The following is a 22565-nucleotide window of genomic DNA, read 5'->3' as shown; positions in this document are numbered from 1 at the left end:
CGTAAGTGCAACAGGAAACCAGTATCTTCAGATGCTGGTATTCAAACAGATGAACCAACAAAGCTGGTTCAACAACGGTAGGAAGGTGAAATTTGATTTGAGTCTCATTGCAGCAGACAAAGAAGAAGCTTCCGTTTTGTTTGCTGGCAGAAAAAGAGCATTAGATTCACAAGAGTGCACGTAACAAAAACAAACAAGCAATCTATTGCTTTGAAAACTTTTACTGCAATGTAACATTGAAGTGAACAGTAATTAGATATCCATTGTTTTTCCCCAAAAGAAAATATGTAGACAGGATATTAATTCTACATGTATGTATACAGCTTCTCAGATAATTTGAGGGGGGCAAAGGAGGGGTAGTGTTTCAAGACACTTAACTGAAATGGGTTTTCATTTGGAAAACAGAAAGTCAACATTGTCTTAACTCAGCATTAAACAAAATACTGTGTCCTTGCACTACTTTAACACATCTGAAAAAGCAAAATAACTACCCATATTTTGGCATTCAGGTTTACACTTCCTCAGATCTTTTAAGGTTCACAAAGCTGCTATCCCCTGTTACCATGCAATACTGACTGTAGAATCTAAGTAGCACAGGCTACTTCCAATACAAATACTAAGTAGAAAGAAACATGAAGCAGGGCATTACACATTTCTGGAACCAGCAGAGTTAAGAGTGAAACCCCAGAAGAAGTTAACCTACAGTTTACAGAAGGAACAAATTATCTGCAGAAGCTGATTTTTGGTTGCATTTTATTTTACACTGTGTGATAATTTTAAACAGACATACTTGCTGGATTGCTTTGCTTTGTTTCTTACATTCTCTTCTCCACCCACGCCCTCCATATACCATACACCAAGTGTTATGAATATAAGCCCAAATATCCCAAACAACCCAGTGAACAAAGTTAGTGTAATGCACTGGTGCAAGGTGTGGGGGAAAAAAAAAAACCACCAAAAAAACCCAAAAACGAAAAGAGTCTCTCAATCTTCATCAAAATCCTGTTGTAGAAGAAAGTTGGCAGCCAAGTTTTCATTCTTGTCACAAGCAAAATACGCCTGTATCACAAGTCCTTCAGGAAATCCCAATGCCTTTAACTGAAGAAGAGAAACACATTTAGAAAGTACATTTTGTATATTAAACTTCTTTATATGTCTAGGATCTTGAGATGCCACTTAAACAATTAACTGTCTTCCAGAAACAAACATTGCTGCCTAGCTCAATACAGCCTTTAGCAAGCAAAGGTGGTGTTGCCTCTGTCTTTAGTAAACAGAATTCTCACTTGAGAAAGTGATATGAATAAGTAATGAAGCACCATAAAACATGTCACTTTTCTTTCACGGCCACAGTAAGTCACTAAAACAGACCTGGGTCACAGTAGTGTCAGGAAGCAACAGCACATTGCACTGCTGCAGAAAAAATAAACACCTTCAAGCAATGCCCATTTCAAACAATTAATCATACTGAACTCAGAATTTTTAACAAAAGTTGCCTGGAACAACAGCTCCCAGAGTGATCACTAGTAGGTAACCCAACACATCACATTAAGCCATACGTTCAGTTATTTTTAAAAAGTGAGAAAATGACTACACATTGCAGCCATGACAAGTTGAGAGCAATGTTTTTCAGAAGTCAAGGAATTAATTAATGCCTGGGACAAAACAACAACGGGGATAAGGATACTAGAGAATAGCTTATTACCATGCCAAGGGAAATGCATTTAGCCTGCACCTCACTTAAAATACGTTTGGCAAACCAATTTTTGTTTTAGCCAAAGGCAAGTACATACAACTATTTGGATATTTTCTTAAAATCCTCACAGCACCTGCAAGGCATTTTACATACAGGGCAGATCAAATCTCTGCAAGAAACTATGTCCTATTATCCCTTATCAACCACTTTTAGATTTAATTTCATGCTTACAAACAGCACGAACATGTCAGGTGTACTACTAGGACACCTAAATTTTGAGGTGTGTGTTCCATGGAAAGGGGAAGAAGCATACAAGTGTCTGTTGGGTTTTGGAACATGTTGTGGAGGTAATGTTCTACTGCATAAAATAGTTCTACAAGGAAATGTAGCAGACTAAAGAGGATAATCAGTGAAGTAGTAAATGGACAAGCAGTTTTAAAAATTAGAAGTTTCTTTGAGATCTATAGAATTGACACATTAAAATTGTTCTTTTCTGGTGATCCTTATGTAACCTTTTGCTTTGCCAGTTGAAAAAAACCACTGTCTTTGATATACAATAGCCCTACCACAGTATGATAAGTCTTTGCAATTTGTTCTAAGAAAAAGTCTCAGAGGCACGGCCATCTATGCAAATAAGTATTTAGTCAGTGTTACACGCATTTATGAACGCAACGTACCACCCCCAAATATATTTTTATAGATATTTTTACCTTACCTGTATTTTTAGAAAGCTAAAATTAACTAATTCTCATGGATAGCCAAATAAGGAGGTTAAGTAGCAACTTCAACTAACCTACTTAACTATGAGAGCTCTTACTATCCAAGTCCTTTGCAAACAGTGCTCATGCGGACACACCTTTGTACCTAGAAACCTATCTTAGCATGATCTGGAACAGTACTGAAGCTTTTGCCAAGTTCCCATTCCTCAGGAAAACCCATTCAATCATCAGTTATTACAGATGACCTCTGATCACTTAAGAGACTGCATCTTCTCAGTAGGACAGATTCAAAAGATTTTAGACTCAACTGCTATAAAGCGAGAGCGTGATTTGAAAGACTACAGCAGCTATGAAGTATCAAATATAAAATATCAGAAGTTACGCATAAGTACTGAGCCTAAACAAAGTTTAAGTTAAGACATGTCTTAGGCATGCACATGAGTCAACACCAGGAACATCAAAGCAACACTTCAAAGAAAGGCTCACCCTTTCTATAGCTTCTTTTTCCTGAGGTGTTACTTGAATGTAGCTCATATGATCACTTCCACCTTCTGCTCCAATGATGGGACCATCATCAGTGTCACCTGAACCTTGGTAGGACTCTACAAATGGCTCATTCAACATAAGAACAAATTGCTCCTGATATTGACTTATTTGCTGTGACACAAAGGAGAATAAAGAAATACATTGAAATAGAGCATGTTTAAGCCTGCCAACAGGCAAATAAGAATATTTATTTTCAGTCAATTAAGTAGGCAAAAAGAATGTGTAGAAAGTATATAGAGAAAAGTTATTAAATCTAACCATAAGAAATGCATTTTCATGTTTCAGTTCAATTGCAGTGACCCTTCCCTTTTCTTGATGCCCTTTACATCTCTTACGAAGAGACTCGGACTCACTTCTGTCATAGAAAATATATTCTGTACAGCAACAACTACTGAAAAGCCAACAATAGAAGTTAACATCAGCACATCCCTTTCTTGTAAAGCTAAGTCAAAATTAGCAGCATTATTTTATTGTTGTTAAGGTTCACCTGTAGTAGTTGAGGGTTTTCCCGTCCAATCTGCTGTAGCAATGGTGGTAACAGAGAAGGATTTTGCTGAATAATTTGTCTCATCTGCTGGAACTGAGGCTGATTTCGTAAAAACTCAAGTGGATGTCCTGAAAAACAATGTGATAACCTGTTTTTTAAAACTTTACCAAGATTCTTAACAAGACACATACCTACACTGTAACTGTTGATAGAAAAAGGACATAAAAGTGGCAATACACTCCTCACTGAAGAGCTTGCTTCCTCACACTAGTTTACTTAGCTTTAAGCAAGAATTCTTTACACTAAGGTTAAACAACGCAGTGGATCTTAAGAGAAGGCTGGGGGAAGAGAAAATCACCTTCTGTCCTTGATCTCCAGCACTTTTCTCTTTGTCTCCAAGTAACCTCATTCAGAGACACCTACTGAGCCTTCTGTCTTCCTTCTATGGCCACAGAAGAGTTCTCTACCTCCTTCAATAGGTCAGTTCTGTCCTTAAGCGAGACTCGCCTTCCTATTTATCCTATACCAGGGGTCCTTAAACTACGGCCCGCGGGCTGGATACGCCCCCCCAGGGTCCTCAATCCGGCCCCCGGTATTTACAGACACACACACACACCCCCCCCCACCGGGGGTTGGGGGGGAAACCAAGCAGCCGCAGATGGCTGCCTGCCACTGCATCCGCGCCGGCCCCTGGTTAAAAAGTGTGAGGACCCCTGTCCTATACTGTCAGGTACTGCCTTGAACATAGCACTGTCTGAAGCGCTCTGAAATGTCCCATTTCCCCCATTCCTTCTTTATGGATGATGTCATGTATGCCTGTCACTACTACCTGTATGTTTAACACTCTGGCCTCTATTAAGGCTTACGTCTTGAACACCATCTCTGCCACAGCTTAAGACAGATCTTTACTACTTCTTGGATATGCTTCTTTTGTGTATTTATTTCCTTTAAGACAAAGTTCTCTTCAGCAGGCACCAATCACACTGTCCATGTGCCGCAGTGCTGAGTGAGGAGTCATGGAAGGTCTCAGGTGCTATACTTTATTACCTTATTGCAGGTAATTGCAGGCTTCTTCCTTGATATTCCAACTTCCAAGTAGTAAACGCATTAGTACAGTCAGTCAACAGTGCAGTTAGCACAAGTAGGAAACCATTGTTTTAACTGAGAGAAAACACAACCCTCTCAACATTTGTGGTCTTACATTTAAATCCAGAATACTGAATCAAAGGAATTGTTCAAGTTCCCAGCATTTTTAGGAATTTCATATTTTTTTCCAGATATGGTCATATCCGACAAGCCATTTGTTTCAAGTACCACACCTGGAATTTCCATGTTACAGCTCTTATCCAATTCACTTTGATCAGTTCACAAGCACCAAGAACTTAAAAATTCACTGAAGAAGAGAATGTTTAAGTGTGTTTACCACATGCTCTCAAATATAACCTTTCTTACCTCTTAATGAACTAGCTGTAAGTGTAGTTTCTACTGGTACTTCCACTGAAGTCTGAGAGGCACCAATACTTGCTGCTTGAGGGGGTTCAGTCACAGCCTGATCATCTCCAGGTATACCCTAAAGCCACAGTTCACATAATTACCTACGGAATGCTAAAAGGTTGCTTACCGCGTGTATTACTTAGTTTGCAAAACTAAGGAAAAAACACTAATGCTTCCACATTTGCAACTGGAAAAGAACACAGTGAAAAGCTTAATTTTATGACACAAAAAATATGGTTTGTATAGTGAGGTATAAAGCATGCACTGCATGAGTTTAAAATACATTTTACTCCATAAACAAACACTTGCTTTGAATCCTAAGATATCTGATATGCGTGAGTCAAACTAAATACACCGTTACAATATGTTATACTGTTATGCAAATGAAGTTACATTACAGCAACAGAATTGTAGCACACAATGCTGACAGTAAGATTATAGATGCCATATAGTCTGGCAAGAAATTGAGATATAAGAACATGGCTCTTTGGACCTCTTTGCTCAATGTGACAGCACTACAACAGTCATTTACTGTATCTGAAGTGTGAAGAGGGCTGTATGTTAACAAATTTTAGCAGTTAAAAAACCAGTTAACTTGCACTTCGTTTATTTTTAATGTGCAAACAACTTCATAGGAAATTAATTGCTCAGGAGGATGAAATGAAAAAATCTAAAGAACAATAACTAAATTAGAATGTGAGTTATACAACAGAGACAAACCTTACCACATTACCTTTCTCCTGCATGAGAATCCTTCAAACTTCCCATCCTAATCATGCTTGCCCTACTGTCACTGAACTCCTGCACTAAGTTTGTCCTTTCCATCCTCCTCCATGGAGCCTAGAAAGTTAGGCAGCTTGCCATGGTGCAGACACCAAGAAAGACTCCTGTAGGACTACAAGCCTTCATGGTATAGGCAAGGGAAGTTGCCCAACCGGAACCCAAGAGGCAGACTCAGAGCAGCAGACCTCTTGAAACCCAAGAGAAATAGTGGGGGGAGCCATGTTAAACCCAACCCCAAAGGGACAAGACTATATAAGATCCGCTACCTCACAACACTCAGTTTCCAGGGCATCAAAAAAAAAAAAAAAAAATCTGTTTTTCTACAGTCATTCATACAGCACACTCAGTCCAGAGAAGTCTGAGAAGGCTCTAACATATTTCACCTGCCTCAAATGAAGAAGGCACTCTTCAGTTTGGGAACCACAAAACATGAGAAGCAGTGTGGGTGGAAATAATCACAGAACTTCAGTGTAACTGGATAATGAAGAAGTCTGGCAAACCTACCTACCAGTGATTTTCTATGGTTATGTAGGTTAAAAATCCTACTATAACATGTTCTTCATGTGGTACATTCATCACTATAACTGAATAAAAAGGAGAAATACACAATATAAAGGCCACATCTAGAAATGGAGAACTGGATAGTACTCCAGGCAAAACTTCACCTCCTCACCTGTGAAAAACAGCACAAAAAGGTATAAATCACCTAATCAAGTCCATATTTAAGCCACTCAGGAATTAATGCAAGTTTTTCTTGTCATGTATTTCATTACCATTATATGGCTTGGTCAGCTTGCTATACATCCCTCCCTCCACAGAGGGAGAAGAAAATTCCATTCATGACATAACCCTGAGGTAACTCTCTTATTAGGGCCTTACAGAGCACTGCTTAAATACCTTTTTCCCATTAGATCAGTCATTTCTGGGAATCCAAGTATGATGTAGGAACTTGGGATTAATCTCATGAAATAACCGGTTGATTTCACCTATTCATAGACTTATTTTGTTACTGCAATCAGTGCCCAAATCAAACAGCATATGCTTGTTTAAACCTCGAGTTTGCTATTGAATAGAAAGACTATGGGAATTAGTTCAACAGAATTTACTTAAGATACCATTTGCCATCTTGAAGATCATCTGAAGTCTTTAATATAAGTTGAAGTTATCACTCTGAGTAAACTAGACTGTACAATTGTAATCAGATGAGACTAGTGAAGTGCGTGCACCTCATTCATGCAGCTATCCAATAGAATAAAGCATACCAATTCACATGCAATTAATTTTGAATGTAAACATTGGTCAGACAGCAAAAGGCCATTTGTGCCTTAAGGTGGAATAAACAATTGTTTGTATTTAATTGAACCCCAGAGCAGTTTTTAGCTGACATTGCCCTCCACAGGGTAATAATCACATTAGGTCCAGTGCAACGAACATGCACATCTATAACAAAATAGTTCCAGTTGGAAGGGACCTACAATGATCATCTAGTCCAACTGCCTGACCACTACAGTGCTGATCAGAAGTTAAAGTCTATTATTAAGAGCATTATCCAAATGCCTCAAATACCAACAAGGCACGGGGCATTGAAGACCTCTCTAGGAAGCCTGTTCAGTGTTTGACTACCCTCACAGTAAGAAATGTTTCCTAAACATTTCCAAACTAAAGAGGCTTCAACCAATGGTCTGGTTGTTGGAGGAAAGAGACAGGACTCCTTAATTAGGGGTTAGAAAATCTTGGGTCAAAAAGAAACCTGAACCTAAATTCCTTGAAAGATGAGTCTGGAGCATAGAAAAAGAAACAGTTGTCTTCTGGAATGGAGACCTCCTTTCACAACCACAGCTCAAGGAAACAGGACTACATCTAGAAGCTCAGCCACAACGATATGAAAACCAAAAAGCTTGTCATCTGAACCACAGACAAGTGGAATCTTCAGGGTTTATTTAAGCAACAGCTATGCTTTAAGCGTAGACACTCTCCCAAAATTTTTTTCAACACTTTACAAGTACCTTTGGCGTACTGATTCTTTAAACCAGGACAGTGGTATACACTTAAGAGCTCTCAACATCCTAATCCTACCCTGCAGAATACATAAAATAACATTGATCATTTGGAGGCAAGTGAAGTAGAGGGTCAGAGAACAGTGTCATCAGTGGACCGCTATTAACTAAAGAGAAGCTTTCTTGATGCAGCCGGATGGCAAGGAACATGTTTAGACCTCAGCAGATCAAGAACAGTTAGAAAGATCATTTGCAGCAACAGGATTCTTCTAGAAGGACCAGAGAAGTCTGCCAGCTAATATGGTCTTTAAGAGCAAGACTGATCCTCCCTACTCCCTTTTCCAGTAGGAAGAGGAACAACAAAGAAAAGATATTCTCAGTAAGAGGTAACAACACAAGACAGAAAGGGACCACCTTATATAACAGAAGAAGTCATTTTAAACACAGGACCTACTGAAGGAGTAAAAATGAACTGCTCAGACTTGTCAGACTGTATTGTAGCAATGTTCTATTTCTATTCAGGACTTCCTGAACAGATGTAAGCTAGAGCAGGGAAATACCAGACTGAGCGTACAAGCACTCTACGTGACTGGCACATGCACAACAAGCCCAACACTTAGCAGGACACACTGGATTTATGGTGCATGGACAGACTAAATGAACAGTAAAAACAACATTTAAGGCATGAAAAACAAACATTTTGAGATGCCATGCATTTGAGATTCCAGACTTATGGCTGATAGACAGGAGCTACTGCATTCACCCTTAGGGCAATACAATATTTATTACCTTTTGTTGGCCTAATACTACCCAAACATCTTACATTCACATACTCAAAACATGTGTTGTCTGTTTAAAAACTGCAGGTTAAAGTCTTGGGATCATTAACATAAACAGCAAGCATGCCAGTGACTTGTAACTACTGAAGAAAAACTTCATTAACAAAAGAAAAGTCTTGTAACTAGAGATGAAAATGCCAGTTTTCTTACCAATCTGTCAAAAATTCAATCTCTATTTTGCAAGGACTGGTTCAAGATATCTAGCTTCAAGATTTTAATAAAGTTCAGTTTAGAATAAGGACAAACCATACTGAAAAAAAATGGTATGCTAGAGTGAAAACTAAATGCACCGGAAATACCGACTAAGCAACAAGCCCCCAGACAGATTCTCTGGTGCTTACAATTCACCTGTCAGATTAAGGTATACAATGAGAACTAACCCAAAAAGCCCCTGAAACAACTCACAAGATCAATTAAAGTGAAGCTACTCTATTTCCTCTCACACCAGTGACGTTAATGTCACCCTTCAAATCATATTTATCAAATGAGAAATTGTTTCTTTAAAAAAAAAAAAAGAAACTCCACAACACACCAGTTAAGTTAAACACAAATAACTCTCAAAACTTTCTGTTTGGAAAGTATATTAAGAACACTGTCTGTAATTAGTAAAAACAATGAACTGGAACTTTAAAAAAACGTCTTTATGCTGTTATAGAAACCAATACAAAAATACAGGTAATGCTGTCACTGCTGTGTGACACAAAAATCATTCCTTAAGCCAGCCACTGGCAGTTAAAACTATCACTGTAACTGGACATACTTTACATACATCCTCATGCAATTCAACTAAGAATAAAAGCAAAGAAGTGATAGAGGTAGTTAAGAGATTACTTCAGTATTGTCTATAACACACTATGACCCTCAAAACCCCAGTCTCAGCCTTCCAGATTCCCTGCTTAGATACTGTTCTCCCTACAGATGTGCATTACTCACTGGCTGGATAACATTCAAAAACACAAGTAAATTAAAATTAGTCTTTAGTGAGGACAAAATAAAAAGTGAAAGAATAAGATGTAGTAACATGAACTGCTCACCATTAAAAGGTATTCCACTGCTCTGTCAGGATTGTTGAAGCTGGCCCTCAGCGCCGTAATTACTTCGTCTTGTTCATAGCCCATTAACATCATCTCAGTCACCATATTCTCATAGGACTGACCTGTCACTAGAGGTAACATGATCACCATTTTAAGGGAATAAGGCAAAAAAGCAGAAAGAAGTTTCAATGGACAGATTTAATTTCTACCCAAATTTGAGTTATTCATTGAAGAGTAAAGAACAGCTCATATTAAACTTGCCATGGTTCTGTTGCTTTAATTCCAAATATATTCTGATGGTTTCATTATGTATTTGATTGGAATAGTAGAAGGTAATGAACATAATGCAAACTTCTATTGAAAAAAGCAGCACTCTTGATACTTCTATACTCATAATTGCAGTAATATTCCCTCTATGCTTTCATCTAAGGTCAAGGGCATCCTCACAGCTAATATTTAATTCCTGATGTAATCAAGAAACATCTGCAGTGCAAGTTTGGAAATTAAGCTTTCTAGGCAGAAGTCTGCTGTTAGCCACTAAGGTTTCTCCAAATAAAGATTTTATACTATAATGTGGTTAAACAGGTGACAAATAGCCATGACCACATTACAACTGTATATTGCTACATGCTGGTGATGATGATCAAAGTCATTTAATCAACTTCACATCAACCAACCCAAGTCAGGCAGAAGACGTGAAAGTTACATCTAGGAAAGTCACTCAAGATTTCAATGAGGATTCAGGAGAACAAGTTCTTGTTTAGTTTAGGTATATTTGACTGGACATCTATCATATCAAATCCCCTCACCTCTTACAAAAGAAATGGACTAAAACTGGCCCACACCTGCAGCCATCAGGACAAAAACATATACTACGTATCGGGCAATTTAAGGACAACTGTTCACTACACTAATGGTAGTGTAGGGAAAAATTATTATTTCTATTCATAATATGTTTTATTTATCTTCCATAAAAGCAGAGAGCAGGCTTAATTAAAAAATTAACTGTTCTATTATAAATTGTAACTAAGCAACTCCTTAAAGATTTTTATGCAAAGACAGAAAAAAACCCCCAAATCCAGACATTAAAATACCATTTCCTTCCTTGGATAAAGGTATTACTCATCCCAGTGGAACCTTACCAACTCTGTAACAATAGCAAATTAGTGGCAAGAGAATTAAATTATTAACAGTCACCATAAACGACAGATTAAAAAAGTAGAGGAAACAAATACTGCTGGAGCTCCTCTGTTAAGACAAGCAAGTCACAATCAGAGGAGTCAAAGAAAATATCAAGTTTTATTCCCCTAGGGAGAAGGTGTTTAACTCAAGTTAACATTACCACAATCACATTTCCTGATTTTTAAAGAATGCTTCTAAATAAAACAACCAAGGGCAATATACTCAAGAACAAGTAAAAAAACCCTAGCCCAAGGATACTTGTGCGTTATCTATAAAGATAAATAATGATTTACAACCCTTGGTTAATTTGAGTATTTACTGCTCAGACTTCAAAATAACAGTGCCAACCTGAGTTTAAGGAATGGTAAGTTCACATCTTCATATACAACTACTAGATCAAACATTTTACATCTACCTCAGTTTTCTCAAAGACAAAAAAAAAAAAAAAAAATCACCTAAACTTTGTTCTAAAGATACACGTCTGTATGTATCTTCAGAGACGCAAGAAAGCCAAGCCAACAATTGTCCCAATATAGTGATTTTGTTAAACTCACTGCTCATGCTTGTTCTTAACACAGCATTACTTTACCTCTATAGATTGTTAGCAATAGGAAAGGTAAACAGCAGACAGAACACCTTTTGATCTATAATTAGTTACTACAACGTTTCTGTAGTGCTCTTTCAATATAAGCTAGGTAGAGGCTAGAACAGTATGAGAGATTTGGTACAGAAAAAAAAGATACAAGAAAGTCAACTTGCTCTGGACAGACCACTACATAAGTCATAATTAAAAGCCAAAGAAGGAAAGAGAATTACTGCAAATTTAGGCACATGTACAACTACCTGAGAAGAGGTTATAGACAGGTGGGGGTAGGTCTCCTCTCCCAGATAAGAAGCAATAGGACAAGAGGAAACCGCCTCAAGCTGTGACAGGGGAGGTTTAGATTAGGTATTAAGAAAAACTACTTCACTGAAAGGGTGGTCACACATTGGAACAGGCTGCCCAGGGACATGGTAGGATCACCATCCCTTGGAAGAGTCTAAAAAAAACAACTTGTAGATATGGTGCTCAGAGGCATGGTTTAGTGGACATAGCAGTTCTAGGTTAACAGTTGGACTTTATGATCTCAAAAGTCTTTTCCAACCTAAGTGATTCTATGATTCTGTGTACTCCATATACAGTCTACTTACCAAAGTTGTGAAGAAGGCAGACCAAGAATAGTAATTCAGGAATTCCACGCCACAATGTAATGATAAGTCATGCTTATTTCTACATAGAACTACTGGGAATATTTGTGATGTCAATGCTGAACTGATTCTGCTCTTTGCTTCCATTTTTCAAAAAACATATTAAAAGCTGGACTGGCTTTCAAATCCAGTTCACACTCCCCACACTAATTCCTGTCCCGTGCCCTAAAAAGAAAGCTTAGGCTGCTCCAGCGAAAGATATGGTTGCACAGGAACTGCAAGATGTGGATATGTATCTTCCTGTGGCACAGAAAGCCACATAGTTTTTCAGTCAGAGTGTCTAACTGAAAACAAAAGTAAATCAGTAGAAACCAATCTCTGTTTTTAATGTGAAGTCAATTACCTTCAGACAACGTAATCAAGAAACCACAGTAAAAACACGCCTAGGATCCTTCTTAGAATGTAAAACCAGCCTACATAGATTTGTGCAAGCAAATTCCTTTTAAAACGGTTTCTAAAGAATAAGAACCACAGAGTTCATACCAACTGTCCTTGAAAATCTGCTGGCATAACAAACCTTGCAGTATGCTTACCCAGGAAATTACACTCCATGCCTGTTATTTCCAAACTGTTAGGGATGTGTGGGTTTACTATATCACATACCAATAAAACAACTTCCACATAAAATAGTGAGGTGATGCTCTCCTGCTACACTGAAAGAGTTTTTTTTTCCTCCCCAATTAAAAGATAACTGAATCAAGTCCACCAGCTTAATTAAACTTGTTGATCATTATTGTTAACGTGAGTATTTGTGATGACCATATCTCTGCCACTAAGGTATGATTAATGGTTAATGCAGCCTGCAGCACCGTTGGTAGCAGCAGTCACTTTAAAAGAGTAACGGAAATTGACGGGTTGTCTCCAACAGTAGCTATTACATTTCTTCAGTCAAAATCAGATAGTCTTAAGACCTAAGCTGCAGTTAGATAGACTAAACCTGGTGGCTACCACCAATACATGTAAAACATGACTACTGCTCCTAAATCACCTTGGACTGCTTAATCACAAGATCTGCCTCCAGTATATCCACACACCCCTACACAAAAATGTAAATCAAAGTCTTCAATTAGTTTAACTTTTGAAGCAAGCGGCAGCTTAATTTTTACAGATATAAGACAAAATAAAAACCCCACCTCTCCCTTATTTCTGTGTCTTTGTTTGCTACACTAAAAAAAAACCTCCAAAAAATTAAGTAGGAGTAAGGAGTTGTGGGTTTGCCTAGTGATTTCCCAGCTACCAGAATCTGCATAAGTGAGGGGAAGAACTTACTACTGTTTTTACCCTGTTTATTCCACTAGGAGACAAAGATATTTAAACTGTCAAAAGAAAAGTGAATTGACTGTAAGTATATGGAGCCAGCAGAGTGCAGCAGATCTGCTGAATTTATCTAAATGTGTCAAAAGACAGTACTGTCAAAGCTAGAACAAGTGAATATTAAGGCAGCCATTTTATCAGACCTGCATAGTGAGAAGTAAAGGTGAAAAGAAAAGAGTATACATGTTTATGTCCAGTCTTCTATTCAAGCCACTTCAAATTGAGTAGTTAGAAAAGAAATTAAGGCAAATGGGGAAAAAACAGGAGTGATAAAGATCTTCCTTTTACACAATAAAAATATATGAAGTGAAATATTCTTCAGTAAAGAAGTTCTTGATGCCGATTCTAAGATACCAACTTTAGGTCTTAGAGAAGAGTATTTTGATTATAACTTTAACAATGACAGATACAGAAGAGAGTGTCAGCATCTGCTAATCCGTCATGTTTCTGCTGCACCAAAATAACGTCTACATTAAAAAAACACTCCACTTACCAAGTGCACTTATAGCATCCTCAAAAAGATTTGATCGAGATGTATCACCTGTTGTACTGTAAGATGAAGACAAGTGCAATGGTAATTACAAAACTTTGGAAAACTTCCTGTTTTTCAAAAAAGCAGCAGCAGCTGTAACTCTAATAGCCCCTTTTGTTTCTAAAAAAACCAACAAAGCTTTCTGAAGAGCTCTCTTTCGGTCTTATGGTGAGATCAGATTTTACAAACTTACAATACTACCATTAACAGAAGGCCAATGTTCCCCCCTACCCCCCAGTCATTTGACTCTTGCCCATCTGCTCAGGGATTAGCCGTTTACTTGCTTGATTGCTTTAAAGGGTGGGAGAACAAGGTGAATTTTCAGAAGTACACAGCAGTCTCACTAACTTCTTCCCCACAGTCACCAGTTTGACTTCAATGAGGACCCAATGAAGTCAGTGGCAAGCACTTATTAAAATCTCGGTATCCTACTTTCCCAGGAATATAAACTGCTAGCATTTGCAATTACTCCACCTCAAATTATCAAAGCTGTTAAATTACAGGATTAAAGGCTCACCTCCATGAACACCGAATTAATTCAAAGCCAAGGATGCCCCTTTCCTGGCTCCTCCAAGGGCTGCAACTCAAAGCATCAGCCCTTTGGTCTCAGGGTGACACCCGTGATAGGGATGGGAGCAGGTCTCCTTACAGATCAGAGGCATTACTGCCTACAGGGTGGTACAGCTCAACATGGGGCATCAGGAAAAAGTGTTTGGGGATTGTACAAGACTTATGAGACATCTAGGGGAACAACCAAAGGCAGGGAAAGGGAAGCATCAGTTCACCCTGCAGATGAAAACCATGGGTAAAGAGAGCAAAGAGGAGAAAAAGGGCCAGTCACATGTGAACAGCATTAGCCTGGCCAGGCCCTGTACCTCATCACCAGTCCATCCTGCCTTCTAATTAAATTATGTTTCTAACTATTCTTCATGCTGGGGTGGAAGTGTCTCTCTAATCTACATGCACATGTGTACAGAAGTCTAAGCACTCACAACTGTACAGGGAACCATGGGTCAGAAGGATCCACATATCTGTGGAGCCAGCAACTGCAGAAACCAGACACTGTGGAAGTCTCGGTGCCAGCAACTGGAGAAGGGGCCACAAGGGGTCCATGTGCCTGGGGTGTCAGCAACTGAAGAGACTATAGTGTATGCATAATCTGTATGGATGCATACACTGGCATGTGTGTAATCACCAGCAAACATCAAGCTTGACTACAGTCAGTAGGGTAAGACGCTTGAGAGTCAGGTATCGAATGGCTGCAAGACAGAGTCAGCTGCTGCAGAGCTCGGAGGGTCTGAGATAGGAGTTGCTGGGAAGACTGTAACATTTGGCGTCAGCTACTGGTAAGATTATAGGCCTCAACCAGCTAGTGAGATCTGTTCACGTGTCCATGAATGAAGCAACTAGGAGGCCAGGCAATCTAGGCACTAGCTACCAGGTTCAGTGCATGTCTACAGCCAGTTCCTGGATGGATCCCCCGTGTGTGCATGTGCAAGCAAAGGGAATCTGAGTATCAGCAGGGCTCAGGCAGTCACACACCCAGGTATCAAAAACTTAAGAGACTGGGAGGTCTGGGAGCAAACTATCAAAAGACTATCTGAGGCCAGCTACTGGAGAAATTTCATATTGTTTATATGTCTGTACATATATATTTTGCGCTAGTGGGTTTTGCACCAAGTAGCCAGAGGGAAGCCAGATGTGACCGCTGGTGTTTTATTGTTGCTTGAGTGCTGGTGTTTTCCTGCCTGTGTTAAGCTACGTGGCCAGGTATATACATAGGTATATACATATTCTGTGTATGTACTGGGAATACAGTTCAATCTTGATGCTTGATAGACCTGGAGAGATGGGGCTGCAGCAGTCTTACATCTATCAGGCTACCAGAGTTGCAACTCCTATCAGGAAGTGAAAGATGATCAGATTAATCTGAATCAGTTTTCAGGAGATGCCAAGAATAACCTAACAAGGTGTTTACAGAGATGCATTTTTTTAATGCAAAAAAAAAATGTTTCCAACAAGAATGCCTCACTTATCACCAGTAAGATTTACAACTAAAAAAGATCAAAGGCGAAACGGGATACCAGCTTGCCTGTCCACAGCTCAATAAATCTTCACCAGCCTTAGTAATTTAACTTCTAAAGCAAATCAGAAACAAACAGTACTCACTGAAATCAAGGCAGGTGGTAACTACAATGTATTGTTAAATTATTCTCTTGCTTCCTCTTAAGTATGTACGAATACAGTAAGGGAGCCTCGGTGTATAGAATTGCAGTCTCTACATCAAAAACCTGAAAAGCACTGTTTCAATATCAAAGATCAATCTAGTCTTTACATCTACTGGACAAACACAGCAGCAAACCCCCCCACCCATTAACATTAAAAAAAGACCTGAATTATTTGACTGATAAATAAAGCTTCACTTGTATTTCATTTTAAAAAGATGTTAATTTCTCAGAATCCAAAATTACATCATCAGTTAACACAAGAAATTTCTGATTACATGTTCAGGATATTAGACAATTGTAAGTTGCTTCCTTCTCATCAAATCAGAACTGGACAGTGTTTAAATACAAACATTTCAAAAATTAGTATCTTGTGCACCAGTATTGACTTAACACAAAATACTGAAAACTAGCATATAAAAAAACCAAGGACTTGATGCTATGCAGCACTTCAAGGGCCATTAAATCAGTTAGCAACACATTTATCCCATGCAACACTTAAGCAACTTAAAGCAAGCAAAATCACGCCAGTGTACAACAGGGATGAAACCTCTAACTGGCATTTGATTTTCTTAGAAGTAGAGAATTGAGGTTAAAAGCTATCCCAACTCCCACAGCCACCTGCAGATGGATCAAGGAACATTTAGAACAAATAAGCTTGTAGCTTTAAGACATTATACAATTAAGATTAATAGCCTACATTTTGGAAGAAAAAACTCTTTCCAGAAATTAATAGATTCTCACAGCAGTAAAGAACTTACGGTTCAAACTTAACCAGCATGATTCAAAACACCAGAGGCCTATGAACAGGACAGGGACACAAGCTCCCAAGTCTTTAAGAGCTTTGTTGACAGCAGATCCATACACAGGTGAATATCCTTAGTCTGAAAACAAACTTGTGCCACAGTAACTCTGAAATGCTTAATGGAAGCACCAATCCTGTCATTTCACTCTCCACTCCATAGTTTTAGTCCCAAAACCACACTTCCCACAGGATAAGGTACAGCAAGGAGGGGCACTTCTTACAATAGTAATGTTATACCCGAGCCAGAGACTGAAATTACAATTAAGAAGAAAACTTATGTAGGACCAAGAAAATGATTGAACTAACACTGTGATGGAAAATTCCAATTAAAAATCAAACCTAGAAGCAACAGAAATGGACAAGGAAGCAGTTTATGGAGGCTCATTCATACCTTTCAGTTAGCAGTGGGTTGGCAGCAGCTGGCACCTCAGGTGGTTTTCCTTCTGGCTGCTCTTCTTCAGGAGCACTCACAAGTGCAGATTCAGAAGCAACTGTATATGGTAGTGGAGGAGAGACAGGAGCCAGTACGGAGGCAGCAGCAGGTATCAGTGCAGTGACTGGTACGGGCATTTCGGTTGCCACACAAGCATCACCCGTAGCACTCAACTGCCCAGTCACCCCAGTTGCTGCTTTGGGCTGTAAGAGAACAAAATTCAGACACGGCACAAAGCTCCTAAACCCATGCTTTCTATTAATTAAGTTCTGTTAGGACACCGGTGCCCCAACAACAAGCACAACATTAAAACATTTCAAAACATTAAATCTATAATGCCTTTTATTATGTTTAAGCAGGCCACTGATCGCATCACTAAAGTACTTATACACCTAAGCAGTCACACTATTTGAGTTACAAGTGAAATACAAAGGTAAGATCTAGAGTATTATACACCACAACACTCTAAACATGAAAACAATCTTGTGTTTTACAAAAGCACATTTTTCAGAAGAAACTAAAACAGTTGTCAAAAGACATCTGACAAACACAACAAGTGTAAGTTTTTCTCACCACTCAAATTTGGAATAGTGATAAAGACAGAAATCACATTTCATTATGAATGCTATTTGCTGGAAAATGAGACGCTAAAATTTAAACTTAACCCGCAACAAGGTTTACTTATGCACTCTTTACATTCAAAGCATTATGTATTTCACATAGCTTGAGTTCTGTAGTGAGTACCAAAACTCCAGCAGAATCAGGGACTACCATATCTGCAGCAACAAACTTAAGGGTACTTAATATTTGCATATAATTTTGATTTAATCTTTACATGTCTATTCAAAACATTAATTTGGATTGAACGCAATACTAATCCATTAATCCCATTATACAGAAATTACACTTTTCAGAATGCATGTAACTTCTTGCTAAGGTAAAGAATTACATTTTTGAAAGCTGTAATTACTGCTGTCCCTTACCTGCAAATATCGGTAAGGCTGACGGCCATCTCTGCCTTACACAGATGAATAGCTGAACTTTAACAAAACCCAACTACTCATTCAAAGCAAATCACTTTTGACAAGTTTGCTTGAACTGGGGGAGGGGGGCATATTTCCTCCTTCTTTTGTCTGAAAGGACAGGCGGTTGAGAATTAATAGCTGCCAACTTCACAGGCACAATAAAGAACATTTTAAGAATCACTCAAAGAAAAAACCTCACTGCAACACGCCTGAGCTTCAGACAAAGTTGGCAGTTGTGCCTACATGACAAGGCATGTCTGATCCAGAAGATTAAGGGAAAAACTGAGCTTACAGACTTAGCAAAAAGACCTTAACACTGAAGATATGTCCAATTCCAAAACACAGGTCTTTTAATATAAAGTATTGCATTTAGCAGTTCTTCATGAAAGTCTGTGTTTCTTCTGCTATAAACAAAATGAAAGCTGTATACTCTGAAGTCATATTTGCACCTGTTTTCTTGTACAGAAAAATACCTCTCCTCCACACAAGCCACAGGCTGGAATGCTGTTTGTTCAGAAGGAACAGTTACATTCAAACAGAGAATTTAGTGAGCCAATACCAGACAGAAGCAAAGGGCAACTGAATATAGGTTTTCTTTGTCAGACGACCGATCTCTAACTACAAAACCAACTTCATTATCTCAAGACAGATGAAGCCAGTTTTATTCATACCCCAACAGTCTGGAATGCCTAGAAAATCAGTGACTTCATTCCTGGAAGCAATCAAGCAACGGCTTAAGAGGAGAGGTATTTCAAATAAATGTCTATCACCCCCTTTAATTTGCCACTGCAGTCATTCAAAACTCATAGGTTTGATTGAAATATGTATATTTTCTCTACCATTTATGCTGTTGAGCATGACAAAATAAACAACCATGAGTTCAGAAAAACAACATCGCAAACCTGAACGGTTCTGTACAGAGGATTTAACAACAGACTATCCAGGTTCCTTTTAACAGTATCACTGGGAAAATGAAGAAACAGTAAAATCAGCCACTCAAGTTTTTTCTCTGAATGTAAACACTCAGTATAGGCAAAATAGGGCTGCAAATCAGTAATTCCTACCTATGCACACAATAATTTATTTTTACTGTCCATCAAAACTTCCACATGATCGCATTCCACTGGTTTTAAGGATAGGCATATACAGTCTGTCATGACAATGAGAAAAATAATGAAGTGAATGCAGTTTCCTTCTCAAAAATAATGACTACTCACTTTTGTCACCATAACCACCACAAAGCTCTTCTCATCTATTTTGTATTCTTTAAGAGCAGTGTCATCATCAAGAATTTTACCTGGCAAATTAAACAGATATAAATTAAGTTATTTAACAGATCATTAGAAGATCTTGGGATTCCCTCACATAAACACAGTTCCCAAAACAACCATAAAAGCATGTTTTATGCAAATATATAACCATTAATAACCCAGGAAAAAGCGTTTCAGCACTTAAGCTTTGGCAGTACAGCTATCAGTAATTTTCCTCCTATGATGTCCACAGTACTTCTTAGCTTGAAGGCTGTTTCCAGCAGTGTTGAAGATGCTTCAGATCATTTAAAACAGCACCACTAAATCTAGAAAAAGATTAATTGGACCACCTTTTACACAGATACAAGTAATATAGAGGAAAGGCTTTAGCATACAATAAGCTTAACTGAGTAACTTAGACCTACCTGACACTCTAGACACAACAAGAAAATTCCTGCCTGCTTATGTTTTGTCTGCCCTTCAGATGCAGACATCTACAGCTCTCTCCCACAGACCAAATTTATCTGCATTACGTAAGCGACTTCGCAACTTTAAAAATTTGTTCTTAAAAGAATGCTAAACATTAGAAAAAGCTAGAACCATTCCATACCCTGCTACCTTGACAGGAGGATTAAAAAAAAGGAGGATCAAAGCTAGAAATGTGCATCATACTACTGCTTTGGATGTTTCATAAGCAGAGATTAAGCAGAGATGGTACTGTGGCAAAGTAGATTTGCCTCACACGACAAGAACTCAGAAATATATTCAACTACAGACTTTTTTTTAGGATAAGCTGATTTAGAGGCAGTATCACAAATCACAAACTTAAGTTTGTATTCCAGTGAGTTTTATAGCACCTCTTCCTACTACAGAATTTTCAGGAAATATTTCATTATTTGAATTTATTCACTTTCCAAAGATGTGCCAAGGACTAAGGGAAAAACACATTTTCATAATGCTAGTGGAATACACCACTTAAGGATATGTCCTGCTAATTAGTTATCCTGATGATTGCAAGGAAGTCAAGCAATGCATATGCATTATGGCACTTAGGACAGTACCACCTCATTTGTGCTCTATTTTCTACTGGTTCCAGCCTTGCAGGTCAAATACTGAAGACCATGTTATATGTACTGTAGTAGCAGTAGTAATACCTGTAACAGATAACTGCAGCATCTACTCAGAACCTGCACAGGTTTACTTACAATTTTCTGATTTATAGGCACTTTGGAGAAGGTGCTTGCACAGTGTATAAATGCAGATGCCCTACCTTCTCAGGACACACCTTTCCAGGGTTTCTAGACTTTACCCTAATACAGATGACAACATAACAGATCTAACACCACTAATTAGCAAAACTTTTTTTTTAATTTCAAAGTATTTTTAATAACAAATGTTATAATCGGTTCAGTTAGGATACCACCCTGTTTTACCAAACTATGAAAATTTTAAAAGCTCATTTTAATGTAAAAATGTCATCAAAACACCCTTGTATCTCTCATCCAGGTAAAAAAATTACAATCAATCTTTAGACTGTCTTCTATTCTAAAACTTATTTCCTACATTTCCTGCTCCTTGTGAGGATTGTACAATGCCACCCATGAATTCTGACTTCTGAAAAATACTCAAGTCCCATCATATCTTCTTATGTAACCCCTGATTTCTTTTAATCACTGCAGTATAATATTGTGTCATGCAATTATATATATATTGCACAAGGCCTTCTGCCTTGCCCATCTTTCTTTATTATACATGCAACTTTGACTTGCATGTCCTTGATGTGCATTCCCTTCACTAAGTACAAGGGACATAAAACTTCATAAGAAACATAGTCCTGAGGAGCCTGTACAAACACAAAAGAGACTCCCAATTTCTCTTCCATTGGCATCTTTCTATTGTCATCAGTGGCTTTAGCTTACTAGAAGTGGAAATCCAATACTGTTTACAAAGCAGTACACCGAAGCAGTAAGACCAAAGTTTCTTTCAAGCACAGTTTGAGGGGGAAATGCCTGAGAGGCAGTACTGGAATAAAACTTTTAACTTCTGACATGAAACAAGAACAAGCAAACAAAAAAAGGACCTGTGTATTAGTGCCAGAATGGAGCAGCCAGGTAGAAAACTCCTAAATATTGCCAAAAAAAATGCCAACTATGTTAGCTCACATGAAGTAACTTCATGTCTTTATCTGACATTAGTCTGCTGTTTGTTAGCACATAATACATGTCTCTAATGACAGAGCTCAAAAGTATTGAAAGTATCTTTGTATAGCAAGAATTTGGTGGTAGGTTTCTTCTGTTAATACAAAAAGAAATAATCTGATTTTTAACCCTCTGAGGTATACACAGGAACACTTCAGCTATATACAGCATAAACTGAACAAATTTATGTTAACCTATAATATGAAGCATTATCTGCTTAAATTCTGATTTCTTTTAACAACAGCGTTTCTTCTTCTTCACCTAGGATATCCCACCCAGGCCTGAAGCTGTTAGCATTTTTTACCAAAAGAGCAAAGATAACAGACACACATATATTAAATAAATCTGACAAATTCCCATTCAAAATTAAGAATTCCCTTTGACAATGTTTGTTGTTGGCTTGGTCTATTGGGGTTTTTTTAACCTGTTTGCATTTCAGTACTTACAATCTTTAGAAGATTTAACATTCACATCAAAGAACATGAAAAATAAGGTAGATTCACATACAGTATCATCAGAATATCCATTACCTCCATAAATTAGTTTTTGGCCAGCCACTGGAAAAGCATCTTTCCCCTTTTCTAATTCAATCTTCTCTTTCAGTGCCTTCACCTGAAGGACAGAAACAGTCTTCATTAAAAAAAAATAAAAAAAAATCACAGTACAAACCTACTTAAGTACACTTGATTCTAAGTTTTAAACACCAAAAAGGAGTTTTCAGTCATATCTTGATTATGTCAAGTACATCAGTCTTCCAAAGA

The 22565-nt window shown here is 38.1% G+C and overlaps 1 protein-coding gene across 1 annotated transcript in view; it reads right to left on the bottom strand.

The window, feature by feature from the left end:
* Nucleotides 1–203: 203 nt before the first annotated feature.
* RAD23B (RAD23 homolog B, nucleotide excision repair protein) overlaps nt 204–22565 on the bottom strand; it is a 35702-nt gene continuing 13340 nt past the window's right edge. The window contains exons 2-10 of the mRNA XM_037373064.1: nt 22335–22416; nt 19574–19653; nt 17290–17534; nt 13830–13885; nt 9593–9720; nt 4898–5015; nt 3446–3573; nt 2899–3069; nt 204–1098 (exon numbers count right to left, since the gene is read on the bottom strand). Of these exons, the coding sequence (XP_037228961.1) occupies nt 985–1098; nt 2899–3069; nt 3446–3573; nt 4898–5015; nt 9593–9720; nt 13830–13885; nt 17290–17534; nt 19574–19653; nt 22335–22416 (1122 nt within the window). The 3' untranslated portion in view covers nt 204–984. The remainder of the gene's footprint in view (nt 1099–2898; nt 3070–3445; nt 3574–4897; nt 5016–9592; nt 9721–13829; nt 13886–17289; nt 17535–19573; nt 19654–22334; nt 22417–22565) is intronic.

This window comes from Falco rusticolus, chromosome Z (genome assembly GCF_015220075.1).
Source record: "Falco rusticolus isolate bFalRus1 chromosome Z, bFalRus1.pri, whole genome shotgun sequence".
NCBI lineage: Eukaryota > Metazoa > Chordata > Aves > Falconiformes > Falconidae > Falco > Falco rusticolus.
This window is presented reverse-complemented; position numbering and strand designations above follow the sequence as displayed.